Source organism: Galleria mellonella, unplaced genomic scaffold (genome assembly GCF_026898425.1).
Source record: "Galleria mellonella isolate WM207_F2 unplaced genomic scaffold, CSIRO_AGI_GalMel_v1 utg23, whole genome shotgun sequence".
In the NCBI taxonomy this organism is placed as follows: Eukaryota; Metazoa; Arthropoda; class Insecta; order Lepidoptera; family Pyralidae; genus Galleria; species Galleria mellonella.
Genome location: NW_026442045.1, coordinates 3,149,432 through 3,172,560, shown reverse-complemented (window position 1 = coordinate 3,172,560; position 23,129 = coordinate 3,149,432). Strand labels below are relative to the sequence as shown.

General features: G+C 31.4%; 2 protein-coding genes and 1 long non-coding RNA gene across 4 annotated transcripts in view; 2 read left to right on the top strand and 1 right to left on the bottom strand.

Annotated features, from left to right (window-relative positions):
• LOC113512945 (uncharacterized) overlaps window positions 1-4,541 on the top strand; it is a 314,483-nt gene extending 309,942 nt beyond the window's left edge. For both annotated transcript variants that reach the window (XM_052894780.1, XM_052894779.1), the window contains one exon: window positions 316-4,541. In XM_052894780.1, coding sequence (XP_052750740.1) covers window positions 316-834 — 519 coding nt within the window. In that variant the 3' untranslated portion in view covers window positions 835-4,541. The remainder of the gene's footprint in view (window positions 1-315) is intronic.
• A 3,918-nt stretch (window positions 4,542-8,459) lies between these two features.
• LOC113512964 (alpha-actinin, sarcomeric) overlaps window positions 8,460-23,129 on the top strand; it is a 55,000-nt gene continuing 40,330 nt past the window's right edge. The window contains exon 1 of the mRNA XM_026896940.3: window positions 8,460-8,738. Coding sequence (XP_026752741.2) covers window positions 8,616-8,738 — 123 coding nt within the window. The 5' untranslated portion in view covers window positions 8,460-8,615. The remainder of the gene's footprint in view (window positions 8,739-23,129) is intronic.
• Window positions 16,677-20,126, bottom strand: LOC128200661 (uncharacterized). The gene is made up of 2 exons (XR_008252835.1): window positions 19,251-20,126; window positions 16,677-16,905 (listed from the first exon to the last, which is right to left on the bottom strand). It is a non-coding gene; the product is annotated as an uncharacterized LOC128200661 (long non-coding RNA).

Genomic DNA, 23,129 nt, shown 5'->3' with positions numbered 1-23,129 from the left:
ACTTTATATCTAAATACCTCTCCACTATTAAAAAAAAAGCCCTGTTATAATAGCCACAGAATTTATGACTATTTATTTTTTATTATCTTTCATACCATTTTCTATTATTTGGGATCCTGACGAGTTAGACCTTTGTCTTCTCTTATATTTCATCCTTTTAGTAAACTCATCAGTTTTTCTTATTCCTTGATAGGAATACATATATGTAAATTCTGTCCTCAGTTTCTAATACTACTTTCAGGCTTTCCGCGTTAATAAAAGTCGTTATCTATAAATCCAATTTTCGCTCATTACTCGAATTTCTCTGTCTTTCAGGTTTGCACAATGCTCATATCATTAGAAAATTATTACTGGCGGTACACGTCAGCCTCGGAATTGGTGAACATGATTCTGGCCTTTATCGAGCAGCGAGCATATGCGCTCTTCCAAACGCCTGAATTCCTCAATTTATCCGAATCCATGGTTCAAATGATCATGTGCCGGAACCTTGAGGTGCCCGAAGTGAGAAAATTCGAAGCCATGCTTGGTTGGGCCAGAAACAAGATCAAATCAAAATCCGCAAATAAGACTGATGCCAAAAATGAATTTAAATGCATTATGGAGAGGTTAGCTAGGGACTTGAAACTGTATAGAATCACACCGCAGGAATTGATAAAAGTGGTTCTCCCATCGAAAGCCATCAAGAATGAAAGGATCCTAGAGACGCTGATGTACCAGGCGAACTCAGGGATGTACAGGATTCAGGACAGTGACATAGAGGCCTGCCAACAACGGCTACTGCAGAAACAGGACTCGAGATTCTCTGAATTCGAAAGCTTCGACTACGGTATATAAACTTGGAGCTGTGAGGATTATCAGTGTATTAGATAGATTACAAGAGAGTGTTTGGGCTGGGTCCTTCTTAAAATGTGGTATGTTGACGCCTTCTAAAGTATTATTGTTATAGATGTATGTACTTGAGTAGAGGTACGAGAAATATTTGTACAATTCTCGGATACCTATTCCTTGTTGTTGTTCATTGATACCTATATTTTTTACATCTAACTAGATGTGTTCAACATAATCATCTCTATTTTTGGTACCAAGAGAAATAAGATAATACGTACTTAGTCTGACAGTTGAATAACCTATTGAAATAGTGTATCAAATAAAATTTGTGTCCTTTCTATATTTTGAAATTATTTGGGGGTTTACGTTAATATAATTACATATCTTTATTGTAATTATGTGTTCTCCAAGACACCTGCTCCCTCCACCACTTCTCATTATTCATCGAGCACGGTCATATCATAGGTTCAGGTGTTCTCTGATCAAATAAATTGTTAATTACCTACTTTGTTACATGAATCACCTGCTAATCAGCCAAATCTATGAAATATTGTTTTAAAAGAGTTACTGATATTTAAATATAACTATAGATGTGTGGAAAAATAATAACAACATAAATTAAAATGTATATTAAAAATTATAAACCAAAACAAAATGTGATAATATAACTCCGTTTCATATATGACGGGATGGATTGTTGGCACATTCTTGAAGACTAATTTTAAGAGTTGTCGTAAATTTGATATATAAAATAAATACAAATAATTATATAAATAAATATTAAATATAAAATTTTAAATAAAAACAACGTGATTCCTAAAGGAAACTCATTATTAAATAGTGAATTACCTTTAATAACGTTGTATTTTCATCATTCACACATTCTGTCGTATTTGAAACGAAGTATGTAGCTATATACTTTAAACCTTATTTTAATTTTGTTACTCTAAACGTTATCATCTTCAGTGATATCTATTTTTTTTCTTCTGTATGATTTTTATCAAAACCTTCTCTCATCGTTCCTCAGATTCACGCCATCATAACACTATATTAATAAAATGATGATTATGTGTAGACGACTTGTAGAAATGACTGATTCTAAAATCTGTTGAATGGAGTCATCCTTATACATATTTATAAACTTCAATGATTTAACTACTGACTTAGGCTACAGTTATCTGTAAAGCTAAGGTGTAATATTTATACTTATTAGTCATTGATATATAAAATAATCAAGATTCATAATCTCATATAAAAATTATATTAAAAAAAAAGGTTCCAAATTTAAATTGAAAAAATTTTTAATTTACATTTAAACAAAATTAGTAAGAATGTTTTGACATGTTTGGCTAAAATGGATATACACTGTATTGTTATGAATTCAAAATTTAATCAAACGCACTCTATTTGCAAAGCCGTTTTTTTTTTAATATTAATTATGAATCTAAGGTTTTTTATATATCAGTGTTTGTAGTTAGATAATTTATTTGTAGAATAAATGAAACATTAAACTCCCGTTACTTAAAATATCTAATATCGTCATAGTTAATGCTTTAATAACTTCTTCATATGTCGTTATTTTAATATTATTATTTTAGCCGCTAATAAGTTGAGCACCATACCTCTTATTTTTAACGCAAACACAAAATACACACTAAAGTGTATTGTGTACATAAAATGTTTCGTATTTCAACCTTTTTGTTGTAAGTAATTTTTTCTAATCCGTTAACGTTATTACGTGCATTGGCCATAATTTCTTTTCTAAATTTTGCAAATCGCACAAATTCTAATTTACAAAATATGGCATTTAAAATCTCTTCCTTTTTTATACAAGTGATCAATACAATTTTTTTCTTTTTTGTAAGAATCAGTACATTCAGTGGCGTAACAACAGGGTGGCAGAGCTGACAAAATACCACTTGAATAGTATTTTTTTTTTACTGATAGTGCCCCATCAAAAGAATTTGCCACAGGCCCCAAACGGTATAGTTACGCCACTGAGTACATTTTTAATTTTGATCATCATTACAACCAGATCTTCAATTAATGCGGCAAAGACAGCCGAGCGAATAACTATCAGATGGAGAGGATTCCTATTTTAAATTAGTTTATTTTTATACTACAGAAATTATGTATACAAACCTAAAAAGATATCTAAATGACAATGAAAAGCATTTAAAATCTATAACATAGTTTAGAACAAGTAAAAGGAAAAATAGACGTGTACAACGACTTTATTTCATATTATTCGAAGTTAATCAAAACTGCTTTTTATGATTTGCAATTAAAGTTTAAATTACATATTCGGGTTTAAATTTGACTAACATTATATTCTGTTTTTATTTTAATATAAGCAATAAGCACATAATGGTTACATTTCAATTTTATTTTTTTACAATAATATACTACATTTAGTTTCACATTCCTGAGAATTCTCTCCTCTCTCTACTGAGAAGTCTAAATTCTCATTAAAAATAAACAGCTGTATTTAAAACAACTACAAGACGGTCTCACTTCTCGCATATATGCGTAATTGCTCTTATTATATGATCAGGCACTTCTAAAATTAAATAATTCCTTCTATCTACGAAACTTGTATTTTCAATTTAAGAGTAATCTAAGAAATAATATAATCTAGTAAAAAACATTTTTTAATTTTCTATTTGAACGAACAGATTAAGTACAAAAATAATGAAATGTTAAAATATCTACATCTGGTTACTCGCATAAAAACATTAAATCAATAGGTAGATAAGTGCTTAGTTGGTACTATCAAGTATTGTGTTATTTAGTCTTTTTTTAATTTTTTTTAGTATAACTCTAATGTTAAAAATACCAGTTTTTAACATCATTACATATCAAGTTATGAAAAACAGCACAAACGTAGAATTCACATTTTCTATTCGTATTTTCTGTCTTTGTATGTTACTATAGTATACCTCATTTACAAAAATATACCTGAAAAGTTGAAAGTTGAGGAAATTGCTAATCTATTCTAGTATTGATATTCAAAGTCCATTATTTTCATCTCTCGTTCTCTATTCCGATTAAAAAAAAATTCACTTAATACTTTTTTGTATACACTTACATCCATTAAAATGTATTTGATATATTGCAGGCATTCATAGACTATAGTAATCACTTACCATCAGACGAGCCGTATACTTGTTTGCAACCTCAATGGTAAAATAATTTCAGATTTTAATTGAAAAAACAACAAATATGGAAAAAATTTGCAAGCTTTGGATATTTATTGGTACAGTGACGCATAACACCATGTGAAATATGTAGTTTCTACTTTTCGCATGCTTTCTTATTAAAAAAAAAGAATTTGAAATTAAACAATAATTTCACCGATATAAAGTAGGTGCAATTTATTTCATGCAAGGTTTGTTATGGAATAGATAGTGAATCGAATAATAAAAGGACACACCTCTTCTTACCACAGATAAAAAAATAATTTAAATAAGGTTTATTGAAGTTCAAATGTTTTTGTGAAACAATTAATCCAATTCTTTATTTCCAAGATATACGTAATATTATGATGAAATGCAAAATTTTACAAAATTTAAAAGATTTGGTTAACATTTGAGTTATATCATAATTCAAAGTAAACTCGATAACTTTAAAATTTATAATCCATTACATCTAATTAATATTATTACATTGTTATTAATATTTCTTTCGAATTGTTGCTAATATTTTTTTTTTATATCACACTGAGATGAATTACTATTAGTGTTTACATTCTTATATTATTACACGGGACTGCAATCGACGTTTGCTGTAAGTTCTTGAAAGATGATAGTTATGAAAAACGCTTTCTGCAATTACACCGGACATCCTTTGGAAATTTAATAAAAATTGTTGATATATTATAATGGAATTCAACGGTCTAAACCATATATTTTTTAAATACATAGTTTTTATACATATTAAATATTCTTGTACGAAACTTGGTTTCGCTTAGCAAATACGTGTTGAGAACCAAGAATGGCAGTATGTAGAAACGTATTAAGATTATCGTGTTTAGATATAAATATGTATATTATTGTTTATGTAAAAAAAAACACCAGTATATACTTCTGAAGCATACATAATATATACTAAATTAAGTGTATAAATTTATTTTTTTAGAACCCAGAGAAATTTTGCTCGCATTTAGGATAATTATGTATAATAAATGAGGAAGATAAGTAACTGAATAACTACAATGAACATTTTTTTATGGCAAATATCCCCATCCTCTTGATGATGTCTTGTTATGGAAACAAAAGATTTTACTCACATAGCTATCTATGTACGCCATATTTTATACATATATACAGAAAGATGTAAAAAAATATGGGAACGTCTTTCCATAAAATCTTCAAAATGGTTTGCAGCTATTGCCAGTCGCGGGTCATTAAGTTTTATAACAGTATTGAGACCGAAATTCAATATAAATATTATATTTACAAAGTGCTGAGTTTAGGCAAAAAGCGGTTTCTGCAAAGTTTTGTGTAATCAAATGTCTTGTTTAAAATTATTCTCTTCTGCGAGAAATTTAACAAATATCTTATTAATAATTTGTCTTGAACTACATATGCGCATGATTATTATAGCATCGTTTTTGACTTTTCAATTATATGTTCAGCTAGTAAAATCTTTTATTTCTTTTATCCAAACAAATATTTCAATCGATTTTTTTACTCTTATCCTTCACAAAATCCATTACATTAACAATTAACTATATCATCATATTTTCTACTTGTCTGTTAAATTTTGCGGCAATCTCGTTTTGTAAACCAAATGTACTCGTAACTTCATCAAATTGAAAATAAGATTCATTATAAATAAGTACTTTATATCTACATTGTTGTGACATAAGCCGGCGCTCATTGACAGAAAAGAGGTATGCTAAAAGTTATAAAAGGCTTTCATGACGAATAATTTATAGTAAGAACATCAATAAAATGAACACTAACGACTCGGACAATGCTAGCTTGAATGTACAATGGTCCATGGTCAAATCTCAGTATAAACTTATGAATTTTTCGAATTCATTATTGGATCATTTAACAATGATAATTACTTACTCACACTTTGGAGGACACGTAAAGCTAAACCACATTACAGACCTTCATTCATACTCATATATAACGAGAGAACTCCCAGATTGAGTAGTAATACTAAGAACATCAATAAGAATGAAAAATCACACCAATCTAGACCTTAATACCTTAAGAAGACGAACGACAAAGTGAAATTTCTGACCATTTATAATAGTAATTTATAAAAGCAACTCTGCAATCGCATTTGTGGTGAAATTCTATAGAAAATCCGAACTAACTGATGTGGCAACATCATATACTATTCCATTATTTCCATGGTGTACACAATATTGTAGGCGATGGTTATCATTAATCATTTCATCAGCTACATGTCGTTCTCCAATCGACTTGGTAATTTGGATGAAATTGTCCATAGTTTTGTTGATCCTAGCTACTTGAACTACTTATATCCAATTTATGTGTTGTAGCTACAAAAATAATCAATTTTGGATAAAAAATTGATACTAACATTATTGCATGTATTATAAATAAAGCCAAAAGTCGTTTATGTCCGGCTAACTTTCGATTTTGAGTTCCTACATTCAATCGAAAAATGTTCAAAAGCTTGATGAAAATATTATTACAAGTCCTATTTTCAAGAAAATTTAAAATAATGCCGTCAATAAATAGCTTTTGTAACATCACGTCTACTAGTTCAGCAGTACGCTTAGTTTTATGTAAATGGAGGTATTTGCGTCGTCTCTCTTCATCTGTGTCTGTGGTTATTGCGGTAAGAGGTAGTTTACAGTCAATGAACACTGCCATATTAACCCGTCAGTGAGCGCCGGCCATAATGGACTATTTAATTTACTTAAGTCCTTTTAATTTCACATGTGTACATTTATAAAATCTTCTATCTAAAATGACTTTTTAATAAATAGGTGTTATATAAATATGTAGCCTAAATATATAAATTCTAACGTTCTGAAAAAAAACATTAAAACAAGTTGAATCGTCAGTAAACATTTTATACTTACGAGATTATACACCTATTATATAATATAATGTATATATATATATATTACCTTCTATGAATTGTAACTTTTACTTTGTTGTAATTTTGCTCAAAGCATTCAAATATATACTTACCTATACTACCGTTGCTGTTAATATATGATATGTATATTTATGACATGATTATAATTTGTGGATATTACGCAAAAATGTACTATTATAGAATCTAGATTATCTTATGGGATTTCCTGCTTCTATAATACTCATATATATTTTTAGGTTTAACTCGTAGGAACACCAAATAATTGACGTGTCAAGCTATAATGTCTAAATAAGTTTTCTATTCCAAAATTTTTACCTTCCTGTGATCGTGGATGTTGCTATATGTTAATATGTGGGATCTTCAAAGAATATAATATTGTAACTGTTATTTTGCATGAGCAAGATTATTATCCAATGAAATTTTATGTGGTGAATAAATTTGTTTGTGTATTTTTGTGGTTGTTTCTTTATATTGCTAATAACAAGCGTTTAACGGTTACTATTGAACTTCACCCGTGTGCACATATGACTTAAACAGATGTCGTAACTTCGTTTACTTTGCGTATAAATTTTAAGCCAAGCTAAGTTAAGCTTTTTTATAATACTTAGAATGGCAAACAAGCTGCCAGCCCACTTGATGCAAAATGGTAACCGTCACTTATAGACTTGTATCTAAGCCTTAATTAAACAGAAAAGCCTAATTGATTGGGGTTGAATTTCGCTGAAAGTTGGAACATATGTTTATGTTATAACGTAAGTATCAGCTAATGAAGGCTTTTCAAAAATTTGAACTTAAATGGGAGACAGGACACCACGCATGCAAAGCCGCAAAGTCTTATAGTGTTGACTATACCAATTTATATGCAACATCCAAAATCTTTTCTGGGCGAGTTTGTATTCCTTGAATGAAATATAATAGACAGATGGCCGTAATATATACACATATCCTATAATAAAGTGACAAGTTGCAGTTACTAATTATTAGACATGACTATTATTTTATCTTTATGGCTTTTCAACAGGTAGTTGTAAGTACAAATGAAAATAGTAAAAAGGCCTTTGTAGGGCCATATGTTATATGAAGAAATGAACATTTTACAGATTGCAAAATAATATTCATTGATAAAACAGCCAAAATATTTTTAAAACAAAATTAATTTTAAGTGCAACTAATTATTAAATTAAGATTGAGCAAGTCGCACGTGATTCTACTTCTTCGTCATTTTTATTTCTAAAACTGTTATCGTCTGCAAAACATTCTGTATAATATATTCCAGCATTAATTTCGACATCCATTTGCTTACCGGTTATACCGTAATATCACTGAATCAACTAAATAGATACTCTATGCAATGATATTTATGGTAGTACCAAATAAAAAACGTTTACACAAATATGAATATTTATTGCCCACCAATATAAAAAGAAAAATATGCATATATGTACCTATAAGCAGAATTAGGATGCACTACACATTTTGGGAGCTACAAGTTTGACAGTTGATTATGTGAAACGGAACGCACTACGCAGGGCGAAGCGAAAGTTCCCCACGACGCCGCAGGCAGCGCTCGTGTGCCAGTCTTCTTGCAGCGGGCGCGTGGCCGGCTGCTTGTTGCAGTGCGCGGTGCGAACCATCACACGCGAGTTCGCGGTCATAGGCTCGAACGAACATCGAAATCGACGGTCAGTGCGGTGACCATGATGATGGACAACGGGGTGATAACAAATAACTATGAGTACGGCGATGGGTACATGGAACAGGAGGAAGAATGGGAACGGGAGGGTCTACTAGACCCGGCTTGGGAGAAGCAACAGAAAAAGGTCAGTCATTTATCTATGTTGACAGGCTAGTTTGAAAGGGTAGGTAAACTATAACAACGGATGCTAACAAATAAAAAAATCTGTGTGTAAAATCGTGAACACAACTAAATACAGTCTAATACTCTTATCGCAACCGTGACTCACGTTTGTGTACAGTTTTTTTTATTTTATCTATAAATCCATTTGACAAGCATTCTTGCTTTTACTGAACACACGTGAGACAAGTAGGTGCATAGACGATATAATTCTAATAAACAAATCCAAATCCGAATTACCTCATTTTAAATCTATTTTTAACCGACAATCTATACCTGCCGCAAAAATAAATTATTAACCGAAAGTAACAAAAACTATATATCTATTTCTTGCGAGGAAATCTAATTTATTTGTCAATTATAGAAAAAAAATTAAATCTAATAAGAAATAAGTTCAATATCGGAAATCGCGCGTATTTCAAAAATCAAACTATCGTGTACATTTCCCGCCGCTAGTTGAAAGTAGATCGCGGCCGTGGACACTATTAAAAGATTTCTTGGAGCTTTTGGTGCGAGCGAGACACGCTCACGTGACGTCCCACGGGAGGGAGCGGGTCAGAGAGAGAGGAATCGAATTTCTGTTAGTCATGTCCTAAAATGGGTCCAGCGCAGGCGCCGCTGAAAGCGCGGGCGTCCGTCTTTGCGTCACCATGAAACCCATATTTCAGGAAACTGCCATGCCTGCTGAATCTACGTAAAATGCAACTTGTAAATTGCTATTAACGCCGCTATCGAATGCTCCGTGACGAATGCTCTGACGCACCCCGTGAGCTCAACCAGAGTGGAATGTCATTAACGGCCCACGAAAGCGCTCCTGTCATATGGTAGAAACAATTTTATATGGGATGATCTATACATTCCAAAGTTTATAACTTTTTTATATAATAGGCTTAAATGGTTTACCAATTTTACTATTTACCGCCAATATTATTTTTTCATTGATCACCCAAAGTTATTTATTATGCAGGTACGTACAATATTATACCATAAAATTAAAAATAAATGTATTTATTAGTGACCAATATATTATTAAACATAATTAACCGGATTGACATATGAATATTGTTGATTCTGAACTACTTTTAGAACCATCCAGAACCCCGACTCATGAGTAGAAAGACAGGGTAAACCTGACAATATTTTATGGCATGTTGTGGAATAAGTGAAAGCATAATCACTATAATAACATTTTTGTTCTAATTTTTAAAAACAAATTATTTTGAGCAGGTTCTGGTTTCCAAAAAAGAATTCTATAAAACATATCTATTAGTCAACACTCTCTTTAGAGTAATTGCTTTTAAACCTTCAAAGACATTAAGGATAACAAATATGTTTGAACTTCTAACGATGTAACTATTTAATAATATGGACAAAGAACCAGCAAGACTTATACAATAGGCCTTGCAGGATATAAACAAAGAGCCTGTGACACTCGGTGCATTGGCCGATCATGTATGCCAGGTCAATGTCGCGGTCGACCAACTTGAGATGCGACTGAGCGGAAAAGTCACCCGACCAGTCGCCCTCGCTCTTCGTCGTTTGACTGGAATATGACTTCCGCAAAGAGGTTAGTAGCACAGGTATAGCAATAGTGTTTTCCATCTGCAAATCCACGATCCATCATTATAAAAGCCTATGAAAGTGCAATGCAAATCCAACTTTCGTTTTGAGTAAATATGGCAAGAAATTATGCAAACGAAAGGAAATTTTAATATGTGGTATGATAAAATTTATAAAAAATAATATCAACGGACGATTACGCTAGAAATCTGCTGCGAAAGTATTAAATTCGGAACTGGTTATCAAGTTATTTACATGATACTGTTCATGTATTCATAATTAATAAACATAACAGGTAATATATCATACAAAATATTTTCTAAAGAACATTATTACCTCCTTATTACCTGTAATACTAAATCATCATCTCAGCATATCGTTAATACCTTTTGTATATTAAAACTTTGATGGACAACAATGATTTCAGATAAATATACTCATTGACATAATGTATTCGATACACTCTCTTCTATTGCTGTCCTACGTTACTTACTATTTGTAACTGGGTCTAATTTCTATTCTCTATCATCTCGTTGTCTACTTTGCTTACTTTTTAGATCTCTGTTCCATTTCTACGCCTGTTGAGACTAAAAGGACAATATCATCGGCAAATTGAAGATTTATTGATCCTTGTTTGTGGATGATACCCAAAACACTTATAAATACGAGTACTGAGGATTACTATGTCCTATAGTGTCACTTTGTTTAATACTTTTATGGAACAAAATCTAGGAACGATGGAAGCAAGTTTTACGTTTACTGGCTACCATATATATTTTTGATGTAATCTGTAGGTTTTGAAAAATGTAAATATTGCCAAATCACTGACTTGAACTTATAATCTCAAAAACCGTACAGTCCATGAAGCCTAAGTTTCTTGTATTCTAACAATTATTCTTTCGTCAAGATGCTAATGAAGGGCCAGCTTCAGATGTTACTGAAACACAAACTCATCTATACGTATATCTTGTTAAGCCTAACTTACAGTAGTCAGACTAGCTCACTAACTGAGGCACATAAATCTAAACTCAATTTCTGCAAAAAGCAATTAAACTTTAGAGGCAATGAAGACTCACTGAATGTCCAATAATATACTTTGCTCACAAACTAGCATGACCGAAGAATAAGGGCCAGAAAAAGACCTGACTTAAGTGGAATTAGTTAATCATATTAGGTACCTACTTAAGTTTTAACAGGTGAGTAAATATCACCACTCAATGCTGCCTACAAATAAGTACATAGCATCTGAGAATGATCTACACTGTAATGGTGTGATGTCCTAGTCATTTATAAAATGATGGCTTGAAGTTACACACGGCAGGAATAATTGGAATAGGAGATAATTTTAACCCACAATAGAATGCACAGGGTTAATAATGCAATTTGATCTTGATAATGATTTATTTACCATAAAACACATCAGTAACGGTATCGGCATTATTAAAGTCAACGGAAAATAGGGGATTTCAAATCGCAAATCTGAATAATATACTTGAGAAATATGTAGTGTTATTTTCAATTTAATTAAAACTAAGTAGTAATGTTATACGTTTCATTTTATCTATTTTATACTATTTTTTCCCATAAAACAAATATAGTGCAAAAAAATTGTCTATGTTCTTATAAATGCTGAGAAAAAAGTAGTAACTTAAAGGAAATGGATGCAATGGAATTTCAAGGGCCAAGATATTTATACTGTCACCATTTTATATTTTACTGTTATATTTTAATAAAGACAAGGAAAATGATATACCATAATTTATAGAGTTGATTGGTAAACTGTTGATATATACTCGTACACAGAATTTCTGTTACGTAACGTTTGACAAGGCTATTTTTTCCTTGTCGTTGTTGGCTCGTTTTTGGCACTCGGTCAAAAACCAAAGTAGAAGTATCAGTGTCTTGCAACTCTTCGCTGTTACCTACATTTTACAGAAAAATAAAATTATGACGGTTGCACTTGAAAAAAAATGTATTGCTAACGACATTTCCTCTAGTTTCTACAAAGTCTTGACTAAAATATCAATGCTGAATAAAATCTCTTGGAGTTACAAACTTTACACACGATTTTCATACATATTATAACATGATATTTAGAGCACATGCTCTAAATTCTTCATCAATATCATCATTTTAGCCATTATCCGTCCACTACTGAACATAAGCCTCCCCCATAGACTGCCATAAAGAACAGTCCTGAGCCACCTGCATCCACTGACTCCCTGCAACGCATTTCAGGTCGTCACTCCATCTAGTGGAGGGTCGTCCTATACTGCATTTACCTGTACGTGGTCGCCACTCAAGAACCTTTCTTCCCCATCGATTGTCGATTCTTCAAGCTATGTGACCAGCCCATTGTCACTTCAGGTTGCTTATTCTTCGGCCTATGTCTAAATTCTTACTAATATTAAAATGTGAAATTAGGTTTGTTTCTTTGTTTGTTATCTATATAAGGTAAGACAGCTTAACTAGTTAGTATGAAATTTGATATACACGTCCTATATGGAATAGAGCCTTCTCCGTTTCATTTATCACTATATAGACTACTTTTTATCCTGATCAGTAATCATATCACGGTCACGCAGAGGAAGTCGCGGGTGAAAGCTAATATTCAATAAGAATAACTTTATATTCAATATCAATATCTATAGATACGGAAGATATTCGATTCATATAAGGGAAACCGCGGAAGTTGCATCTGATTACAATTTTTTTATGCAATTTAAATTGGCAGCAGACTGACGGTCACATGATGGAAAGTGCCCATAAACATAAAATAGAATCATGGAAATTATTTGTATGCAATCATTAAGAAATCAGTAAACAAAAATCATAATTATATATTTCGAAAGACGTTTTACGTCAACAGTATAAATAATAATAACAAGACAGGTTTTTCTAATTTTAAAGTATATATTGATGTACATGTTTTAATAGGATGGATTGAATGCTAACTTAACCAAGACTTGCTATTGAATTGTTTCCTTCCTTATACGACTTAAATATAAGAAAACATTACTTACCTACTTTGTATTTTTTAACCATTACATTACACTAAACGAACAAAAATTATCGTTGTTTACAATGGTTTATTTCAACGAATCAACATTGCTAAAACCACATTTGCAAACCTTGAAAACTAAATAGATGCAACCTAGCTAACTAAAGATAAAGTTACACGACTAGGTATTCAGTTTTTCCATGGAAATGATGACGACCTTGAATATTTAAATGCGACACAGTAATAGTTTACAGAATAAATTTACATCGAATTGATGGCTAGTAGAAATGTAACTTTCTAAGCGGGCGATGGTGTAAGCTGCTCGCAATGTAACTCGCTTTCCAGTTCATAGAACCCCAAATAGTCCGATCAATGGACTATACAAACAAATATTAAAACGTTGATACGAAATATAAATAATTATTTTGTTTTTTTTTTTTTTTTAATTTGTTACTTTTATGTCTAAAAACAAAGTTTAGTATTTGCTAATAATACTTACTAAAAAATATATAAGATTTTAAAGACAAGGTAATCTTTAATGACATTCCATGTTACCTTCATAGAATTACAAAAATAGTTACCTACTTCAAAATCATTCACAAATTTGAAAAAAAATTAATCGAATGTATGACTTAAATTTTTTATAGCTACTAAGGTATACAACCTATACAGTATATATGACGCATGACATCCCTGGTTCGAGACCAGGGATGCCATGCGCGCACATTGCTGACCCTTAAGAAACCTTACTGTACCCTTTTTAAAGAACCCCATGCTATAGTCTCTAGGGAAACATCCAATATCTCAATTGTGTTTCAATGTATACACACACACACATACGTGTGTGTGTACAAAATATATATATTTCGAAAATAATAAAATGAATTAAATAGATTTCTAAAATTATTTATCTAATTATATTTTTAGTATTAAGCCTTCCCATGGTTGAAACGGAATATACCACACAATAAACTATTACACTAAATAAAATTATTAATCATGTTTGTGACATAAAAAAACATATTTGTTTACGAAATACTACCTACTTGATTCTATTAAATTTCATGTCATTTGTTTGCACGGTATAAACAAATGTAAATACGAGTAAACCTCTAAAAATAATTAAAGATCGTGTTCCACAAAAAGAACCGACTTCAATTGTGGCGAAAACAGTTACTTTGATCTAAAAACTAAATTACTTAACCGACTTTGATAAAATTTCTATGAGACCAATCTGTCAGTAAATCCTTTCAGATAAAAAAATAATTTTCTAAATCGGTTTAGATCTGAATTATTGTCTATACAACCGAATTGAGATCCTGCTCTTTTTTAAAATCGATTGATAACTTAAAATGGCAAAATCGCTCAGGCATTTACCATAACAATTTGTGAAACAGTTAATAAATACTATCAATATTAGCCTTTCTCGTATTAAAAAGTAAATATTACAGTTTTAAAACATAAATAACTTATGTCTTCTTTATGAATTAACGATAAGAATTCTTTAAAATCAAATAACATATGATTCGTGGAGAGAACTGTGCAAGTAATCAAATGTAGGTTTTATTGAATAAAAAAATATACGATTCATAATAATAGATAGTAGTATGCAGGTATCACAATATAACGTGCCTACGCGACCAACAAACATGTGGATATCTTAAGTATACATGCAGGGTACGTCAATAATATCATTTTAAGTGGACCGGTTCTCTCGCGGATAGTTCTACTAAGCACGTAGAGGTATTAAATAATGAACCCATCTCGCTTTTAATAAATTGTAAACGGCATAAACGGGTTTCTTTAAAAAAGTTTGATTTATTGACATCATATGTACAATTTAAAGAATGTTTCTAATTACATTAATTATATAAAATAAATTACACACTATGCAATTGAAATCGTTAACATATCATAACATAAAGATATGTTAAATCTTTAAAGACAGTGTTCAACTAGTAAAACTACATAATTCTAAAGAAACCATCAATCGAAAAGCAGCAAAAAATTTTGAGCCTCCTATACAACTAGACTATAATAATGTTTATTTACAAATTTAAAACTTTTTTGACCACATTGTCAAAAAAGGTCTTTATACTAAGTAACATAGTCTCCTAGTCAACTTAAGGGCAAATCAGAAAATTCTGTATGCAATATTAATGATCAATTTCACTAATAGAATACTAATGATTTTAGTTTCACTTTCTATTCGAATTAAAGTTGATATCAAATTCTTAATATTTTTTTACTCTGTTTACTTTTCGTTTGTTCTAATACAATTGTTATTCAAGTCTCGTTGCGCCGAAGCACTATCGTCTTTCGAAACGCAGTGGAGAGTAGATAATAAGTACATACGTAGGTAGGCGTCGACCCGCCTACGTCTTGCACCCAGGTGTGGTGCGCTTGCGTCTAGTTCTATGTCAACTTTGTATGGCTTACTCAATACAATTAGCTGGAATTTTTCACTCGTTATATTACTAATGTTAAAAATTAATTGACAACCGTGTTTTCCTATTAAATTAATTGTTATTTCATAAAACGCTATAATTTTATTGCATTTCATCACCCATTTCTCAACACTCATTCAATATTGTTCCGTTATCTTTAGAAAAAAATTTAAGAAATATTTCATTGTTACGTGTAGTGTAACTGCGTTCAATCAAATTTAATCTCTCTGTATACACATAAGATATCAAACGGTCGCTGTTATGGTAGCTTTAAGTAACGTTACTCCATAGTACACACTGATAACTAGATAGATATACTCATAAAACTCTCTTTGCTTGCTGACAAACGTAAGCAACTTGAACTGCTTTCTCTGGAAATATTTACTTTTATACGCCCTAAGAAAATATTGTTATAAATTCCTCTCATAATAAAGTTAAATAAAGAAAAATTCATTATAGAAGTTAATTAAGAAAATTTGTGTGAATGTTGCCAATTAGAAATATCATCAGGCATTATCACTAGAAACACTAAATAAATAAAAAACCATTCCAGCCGATGCCTGGGATTCCTTTTCTACTTAATAATAACTCAAACAGAAGTAATGCCCACCTTTGACACAGCTAACTATTATGTACTTTTTTTCATATTTTGATACCTAATATTGCTAACTAAAATAATCAGTCTTTGATAAAATTTAAATAAGAATAAGTTTTAATATTCAATCAATGCAATATGCACGTTGATATGGTGCTCTATCCTTAAGATTCCTAACATTTTGCGCCAGTATTACATCTCAAATGTATCTATTTTGTCCTTCATAGGTAGCTTCAATGCCTTGTTTTAGGACAATACATGAACACAGATTCTTCTTTATGTACAGCACCCCTGTGCATATTAAGTGATCTTGGAGTTTCAATATAGGTTTCTATTTATCCATATCTGATCTTATCTCCATTTTTTAGCTTACTTTCATTTAGTCTCCTCGTTAGTTTGTCCAATCATTCCGGTCATACAAAATCCCGCACCGTGCATAAATCATGCAAGTTCAGGGATCTTAGCGTATCTTGAATATAAGCTTGTATCAGCATTAATCTACAATGTAAATTAAAATTATTATAATAACCTTATGCAGCGCAATTTTGGTGCTATTGATATTGACCGTTTACGTCACGATGCTGCGGATTGTGATTGGTCATCCCACAGCAAATATTAATGATCATAGAATTATTTAATAAATTAATTTTAGATCTGTACGATAAACATGCTCCCATCCGCCCGGTCAGGGTTAAGCATTTACCTGCACCTTCGATCAAGTCCATAATCCACAAAAAAAATATTGCTAAAACTAAATATAAGTCGGATCCAGACAGACATCGTAATGAGTACATCAATACTAGAAATCTCTGCAACAGGGTGTGTAGGGAGGCTCAACGACGCCACATTCATAAATCCGTAGAAAATGGTGATGCAGCAAAAGTTTGGAAACTTAAGTCATTATTATCATAACGATAATCCTGGTAATCTTGATGTTGAAATAATAATCATTTTTGTACTTCTACTGTCATGGACAGCAATGTAAAATCTAAGACATTGCACTATCTTTCATCCACTATCGCCCCTAATTGTACTTTTTATTTTTGATCAGTTGACCGATTGTGATGTTGAAAAGAGTTTACGGTCTATATCGTCAAAAGCCATTGGCACCGATAGCATTAGTCGTAATATGATTTTACCTATCCTTGATATCCTACCCACCATTACCTTACTTTTCAACAATTCCCTGTCCTCCGGTTTCTTTCCTTCAGCTTGGAAGGCAGCTTTCATAATACCAAAAAAGAAACTATTTCGTTCTCAGATTACCGTCCAATTTCTATACTCCCTTTTCTATCCAAAGCCTTAGAACGCCTTGTCCAACAAAAACTTAACTTTTACCTATCAAGAAACAATCTCTTAAATCCTCTTCAATCTGGATTCCGTCCTGGTCATAGTACGACTACTGCTCTTATTAAAATTTCTGACGATATCCGTTTTGGCATGGAGAATTCTCAATTAACGGTCTTAACATTATTGGACCTTAGCAATGCCTTTAATACTGTTGATTTTTGACTGGTTTCGTAGTTACCTGTTTGGACGTCGGCAACGTATTCGCATTGATGACGTTTTATCTTCTTGGTGCCATACGTCATATTTAGGGTGGCGTCTTATCTCCTCTTCTATTTGCCTTATTTATTAGCACTATCACTTCGAAACTTCAATCTTCCTACCACCTTTATGCAGATGATTTACAGATTTACTCAGCTCCTCTGGTTGATATCTCTTTAGCAATATCTACTGTTAACGCCGATCTGGAACGTATATCTGCCTGGAGTAAATCTCATGGTCTTGTTATAAACCCCTTGAAGACACAAGCCATTATTATTGGGAGTCCCATAATTTCCAAAATTTCCTCGACCAGTCTTCTGCCTGTGGTTTTTGATGGGGTTATGATAGATTACCAGAAAAAAAGTAAAAAATCTTGGCATTATTTTTGATAACACTTTGTCATGGTCTCCACAATATATAAAAAAATGTTTGCTGCAACTTTTGCCTTAAATAGACTACGTAATTTCCTCCCAGTTAACACCAAAATTGCGCTCGCACACACCTTATCCTACCCATTCTTGATTATGCCGACTATGTTATTTAGACCTCACCGAAGAGCAATTAAACAAGCTCAAAAATATCCGCTTCATATTTGGTCTTCGCAAATATGATCACATTTCTCAATTTTAAACTCAAGTGGCTCTCTATCCGTTTTCGTCGTAATCTGCATATCCTGTCTCTTCTTTACACAATCCTTTTTAATCCTGATGCTCCTGATTATCTAAAAGACCGATTCTTGTTTCTCAAGGCTAATGATCATACTTTACGCAGTGTCAATAACCTCCGACTTAAATTTCCCACTCATTCTTCTTCCTTTTATTCTAGATCCTTTACTGTTCAGGCAATTCGTCTATGGAACTCACTACCTACCTCTATTCGGTGCGCTCAAACTCTTACTAGCTTTAAAACCTCTGTTAAATCTTACTACCTCTCACTTTAGTACTATTTTCCTGTGTTCTCTCTTCGTTTTCCTTCATCATTTTTTTCTGTTGTATGTATCCTGTTAAGTATGTGTATGTTATGTATATATTTAATTGTGTATATATTATATATGTATGTGTAATGTATGTATGTTATGTATATATTTAATTGTGTATATATTATATATGTATGTGTATATATGTATGTATGTATCTATATATGTTTGTATATGATAATATTTATATAATAGTTACTCTTTGTCTTTTTCTCAATGTCCTTAAAAGGTTGTCTGGAAGAGATTGATAAGATTTTGTATCACTTCTCATTAATATTTACTGTATTTGTTATTTCTCTTTTTACTTGGTGCAATAAAGTGTAAATAAATAAATAAATAAATAAAATAACCTTAGTGACAGACAAGGCATCCCACTATCATAGAGCAGACTGCAGACCTTTCGATGCCAACACGTCTATTTTCAACTCTGTCCAATCGCCCACGCAAATTGCTTACACTCACACATTATTATAATTAGAAAATCGTGGATACGAAATTTATTTTTGACACCCGAATGGTTTTTGGCTTCTGAACGGACGATGTCCGGTAGTTTGATACGTTCTTAATTGCAATACCAATACGGTCCACGGCCAATAAAATAGCTATTTAATTGTAATTAGTCGGCTTAAGCTTGATGTGATTCCTTCGTAAAGTTAAGACTTTATCTGGTATGCCGCAATTATAAAGACGCTTTATATAATTATTAATTATATCCACTTATAATACAAATACTATATTTACTTTTACATTAATGTCAATAATAAGAGCCACACAATCAAACCAATCGCCTAGTTTCCAAACAAGTCATCATAATATAGTGTAATATGATGAGAAGAATCCCAAAATATATAAGAATTATGTTTTTTCAAAGACGTATTATCCTCTGCGACTATATTTTTGTCAAAAATAATTTCTAATACATTATTTTAACAAGATAGCAGTAAGGCCTCACTGTTTGGTCTATAATGATTGGCTAAAACAAACATACTTTGGCTGGGTATTTGTTTAATTACATTTCGACGTAGAAAGTTTACAGTACGTACCTGCCATCTTTCTCTATCTGTATTTACCTGTACAATTAATTTATTTACATAAAATAAACGAATTTAGATGATTCCGTATTGAATATTTTCTGTTACCTTAATGGTTGATAGATCAATAATGTTTTATGGCAATAAATTCTCCATATACATAACTAAATATTCCGGAAAGAAATAAAAAACTGCATGCATAATACAATGATGTTTTTATATTAAAGATATGCACAGAATTAGCTATTAATACGTAACTGTTGCGTCAATACGAAATCTTATAAGTTCAGATTTAAAGGATTTAATATATAATAAGCATTTATCAAACATAGATGTAAGTACATCAGTATAATTAATCGTTTAACATTATCATCAACACTATTATAATTTTAGTATTGACTATATAACAATTAATTATTAATCTTACTTCTACAGTCATATACTTAACTTTTTTTTAAAAAAAGTATAATTATGTAGATCTTGTTACAAATTAAAATAGTTGCTTCTATTGATAAATAAATAACATTATTTCATAAGAATGAAAACGTTACAAATAATTATGGACATACTAGTAACTGCTTGTATTGGGAAGTGGGAACTGAGTCTCTATTACAGTTTTTCTCTAGTCTGTAGACTGAACATGGCATTTGGTGCCGTCTAATATTCGAATCGCTGGAATAGTTGGACTATTATTGACCTTGAACATTTGTGCCAAATTTAATGCAGCTGCCCGCCCCTATGGACGAGACAGCTGCCTCATTGATTGAAGTTCATTACAATCTAACGTTTCGAATAAATATTATTGTTCAGAAAAACGCTATGAACAATCTAATTGATTTGTCTTCCATTTTTAATAAATTTGTAATAGCATAATCCTGCGATTATAATCGACGCCTTAAACATTCTACAATACCCCATTCTACAAATAAAGATTTGAGGATAATAGAACCAATTAATGGTGTCCCTCTATTTCTCTTCCAAATTACTCTGAATTTTAAAACGCCGGCAACATAGTAATGTCTGCTCATCTCTTGTATTGCAAGTATTAATGAATAATGTTAGTCCCATCCTGTCAGGTAAACCGTCATTGTATCTTTTGCCTGCCTGACAATAGAAAATAATATATGATTTAGTCATCGCACAAACAATTCTTGTTTGTGCGATGTTGTTTGTGCAAGGTTGTCTTGAAAAGATTGCTCAGCATTAAGATCGCCTTACTGTGTTGTGTTGTGTACGTTGTGTTTGTAAATTGTCTTGCTTATTTCCTATATTGTATAATGCAAATAAAGTATACTCATTCATTCATTCAATTCTTGCAAAGCTTCCTCTCCAGTTATTGGTTCTTCGAGCTTTTGCCACTTTAGCTTGCTACGGACTATATTGGTCATATTTGATTCTATATTCTCCGAGATTTCACATTTCAGATTCTATCATGAAAAATACGAGTGCGTTATATTATTCCCCGACAACAGTCCAATTACAAATTTCAGCACTTTCTACTGTTATTAACAGTATATCTATAACTTCTGGATTGATGCCATTAAAGTTAATGTCAAGGTCTGTCTAGTCGATGACGCAGAAAAAACAAATAGCAATTTTACAACATTATCAAAAACAGTTCGAAGAACATTATGTCAAATCAAGATCAAGGTTTAAGGATAAAATTTATAGAAACATTTCATTTCATCGAGTATTTCATTTTTATTTATTTATATTTTTATAAAAGTAGTTTAAATGTAACTATATTTTTTGCATTACGTTTCGCGATATCTTCGTAAATTTCGAACCAAATTTAATCTTCTCAACCAATAAACTTTTCTCTCATGATATCAAATACAAATTTTCTCACAATTGAGGATATGTTAAAATGTGTTTTTTTTTTCTATTTGTTCGTTCAGATGAACAAACTCACTTTCCCATTTATCACATTAATAAGAATTTTATCATCAAGACGAAACTGCGACGAAACATAGAATGTTAATAAGTTGTTCTGTCATTTGTTTTTCAAAAAGTAATCTTAGTAAACAACATTCTTTCCTACTTTGTAATATTATAAATGTGAAAGTTTTATAAAGGTGTTTGTATTTTAAGCATACTTACATGACTGGATAGATTTGAATATAATTTAGTACACAGACTGATAATATTTTGGGGTAATTGTTGATTAGTACAAGAGTATAATTTCCAATCTAATCAACCGGGTAGTTTTGCAGGATACAACTAGTTAATAAACGTCAACACTCCCACTTATTATATAGTTGAGACCTCATTTTGGCAACTGGCCATTTCTGGCTCAGAGTGACCTATTGTTGTATACGTATTTATTGTTACGTTTACAGACCGACACGCCTACCTACTGTGATGCGGGTATCGCAAATAACTAGCGGATGTGACAAAATCCCAAAAAAAAACTGCTGTTTATTTCTGATAACATTTTAAAATCCCTATATTTTAAAATTTCTAAAAATATTTCCAATCTCGAGATATTATTAATTGAACCTCAGAAAAATTTATAGTTTAACATTTGTGATAAATATTTTATTATCATCCATCAAGAGTGAATCGCAAAAGCAAACTATGATTTATCTTTTGTCCTGTCTTTTATATCCATCATTCTACATCATGAAGAACCTGTAAGAGGTGCCTAACTGTGCAGTGAAAGTCGCTAAGTTCTAATTTAGATATATTTAGGTTATCTATTGACTAGCCATAAGAAAATCATCCATCAAACATACAGTACATACAAACATCTGAAAAACATTACCCTACTTTCCTTGGCAGTAGAGTAAACAACTTTTCTGTGCATATAGAAAACAATTGATCCACCGCGACTCCGCTCCAATACAACATGATAGCACTTAAGAATTGCGTGTTTATTTATACATACTTTAAAATTACAATACGTATAATTTATATCTATGTTATGTGGGATATCATTATTAACGTAATTGTTAATTATATCTGCCGTTATAAAGAATAAATGTCTCTCGGGACTTATATATCGAAAAAAAAAAAAAAAATTAATTAAGTATTTTGGGAACGCTGCTTCGATGTAAAGCTTTGGAGGTTTATACACCATAATAATCATTTCTGTTGGCATTAAATAAATAAATATGGACTTATATAATGAGTACAGTATAGGTTCTAGAACTTGATTACCTGTAATTACTCTGTCACGGTGATATTCTTTCTCATAAG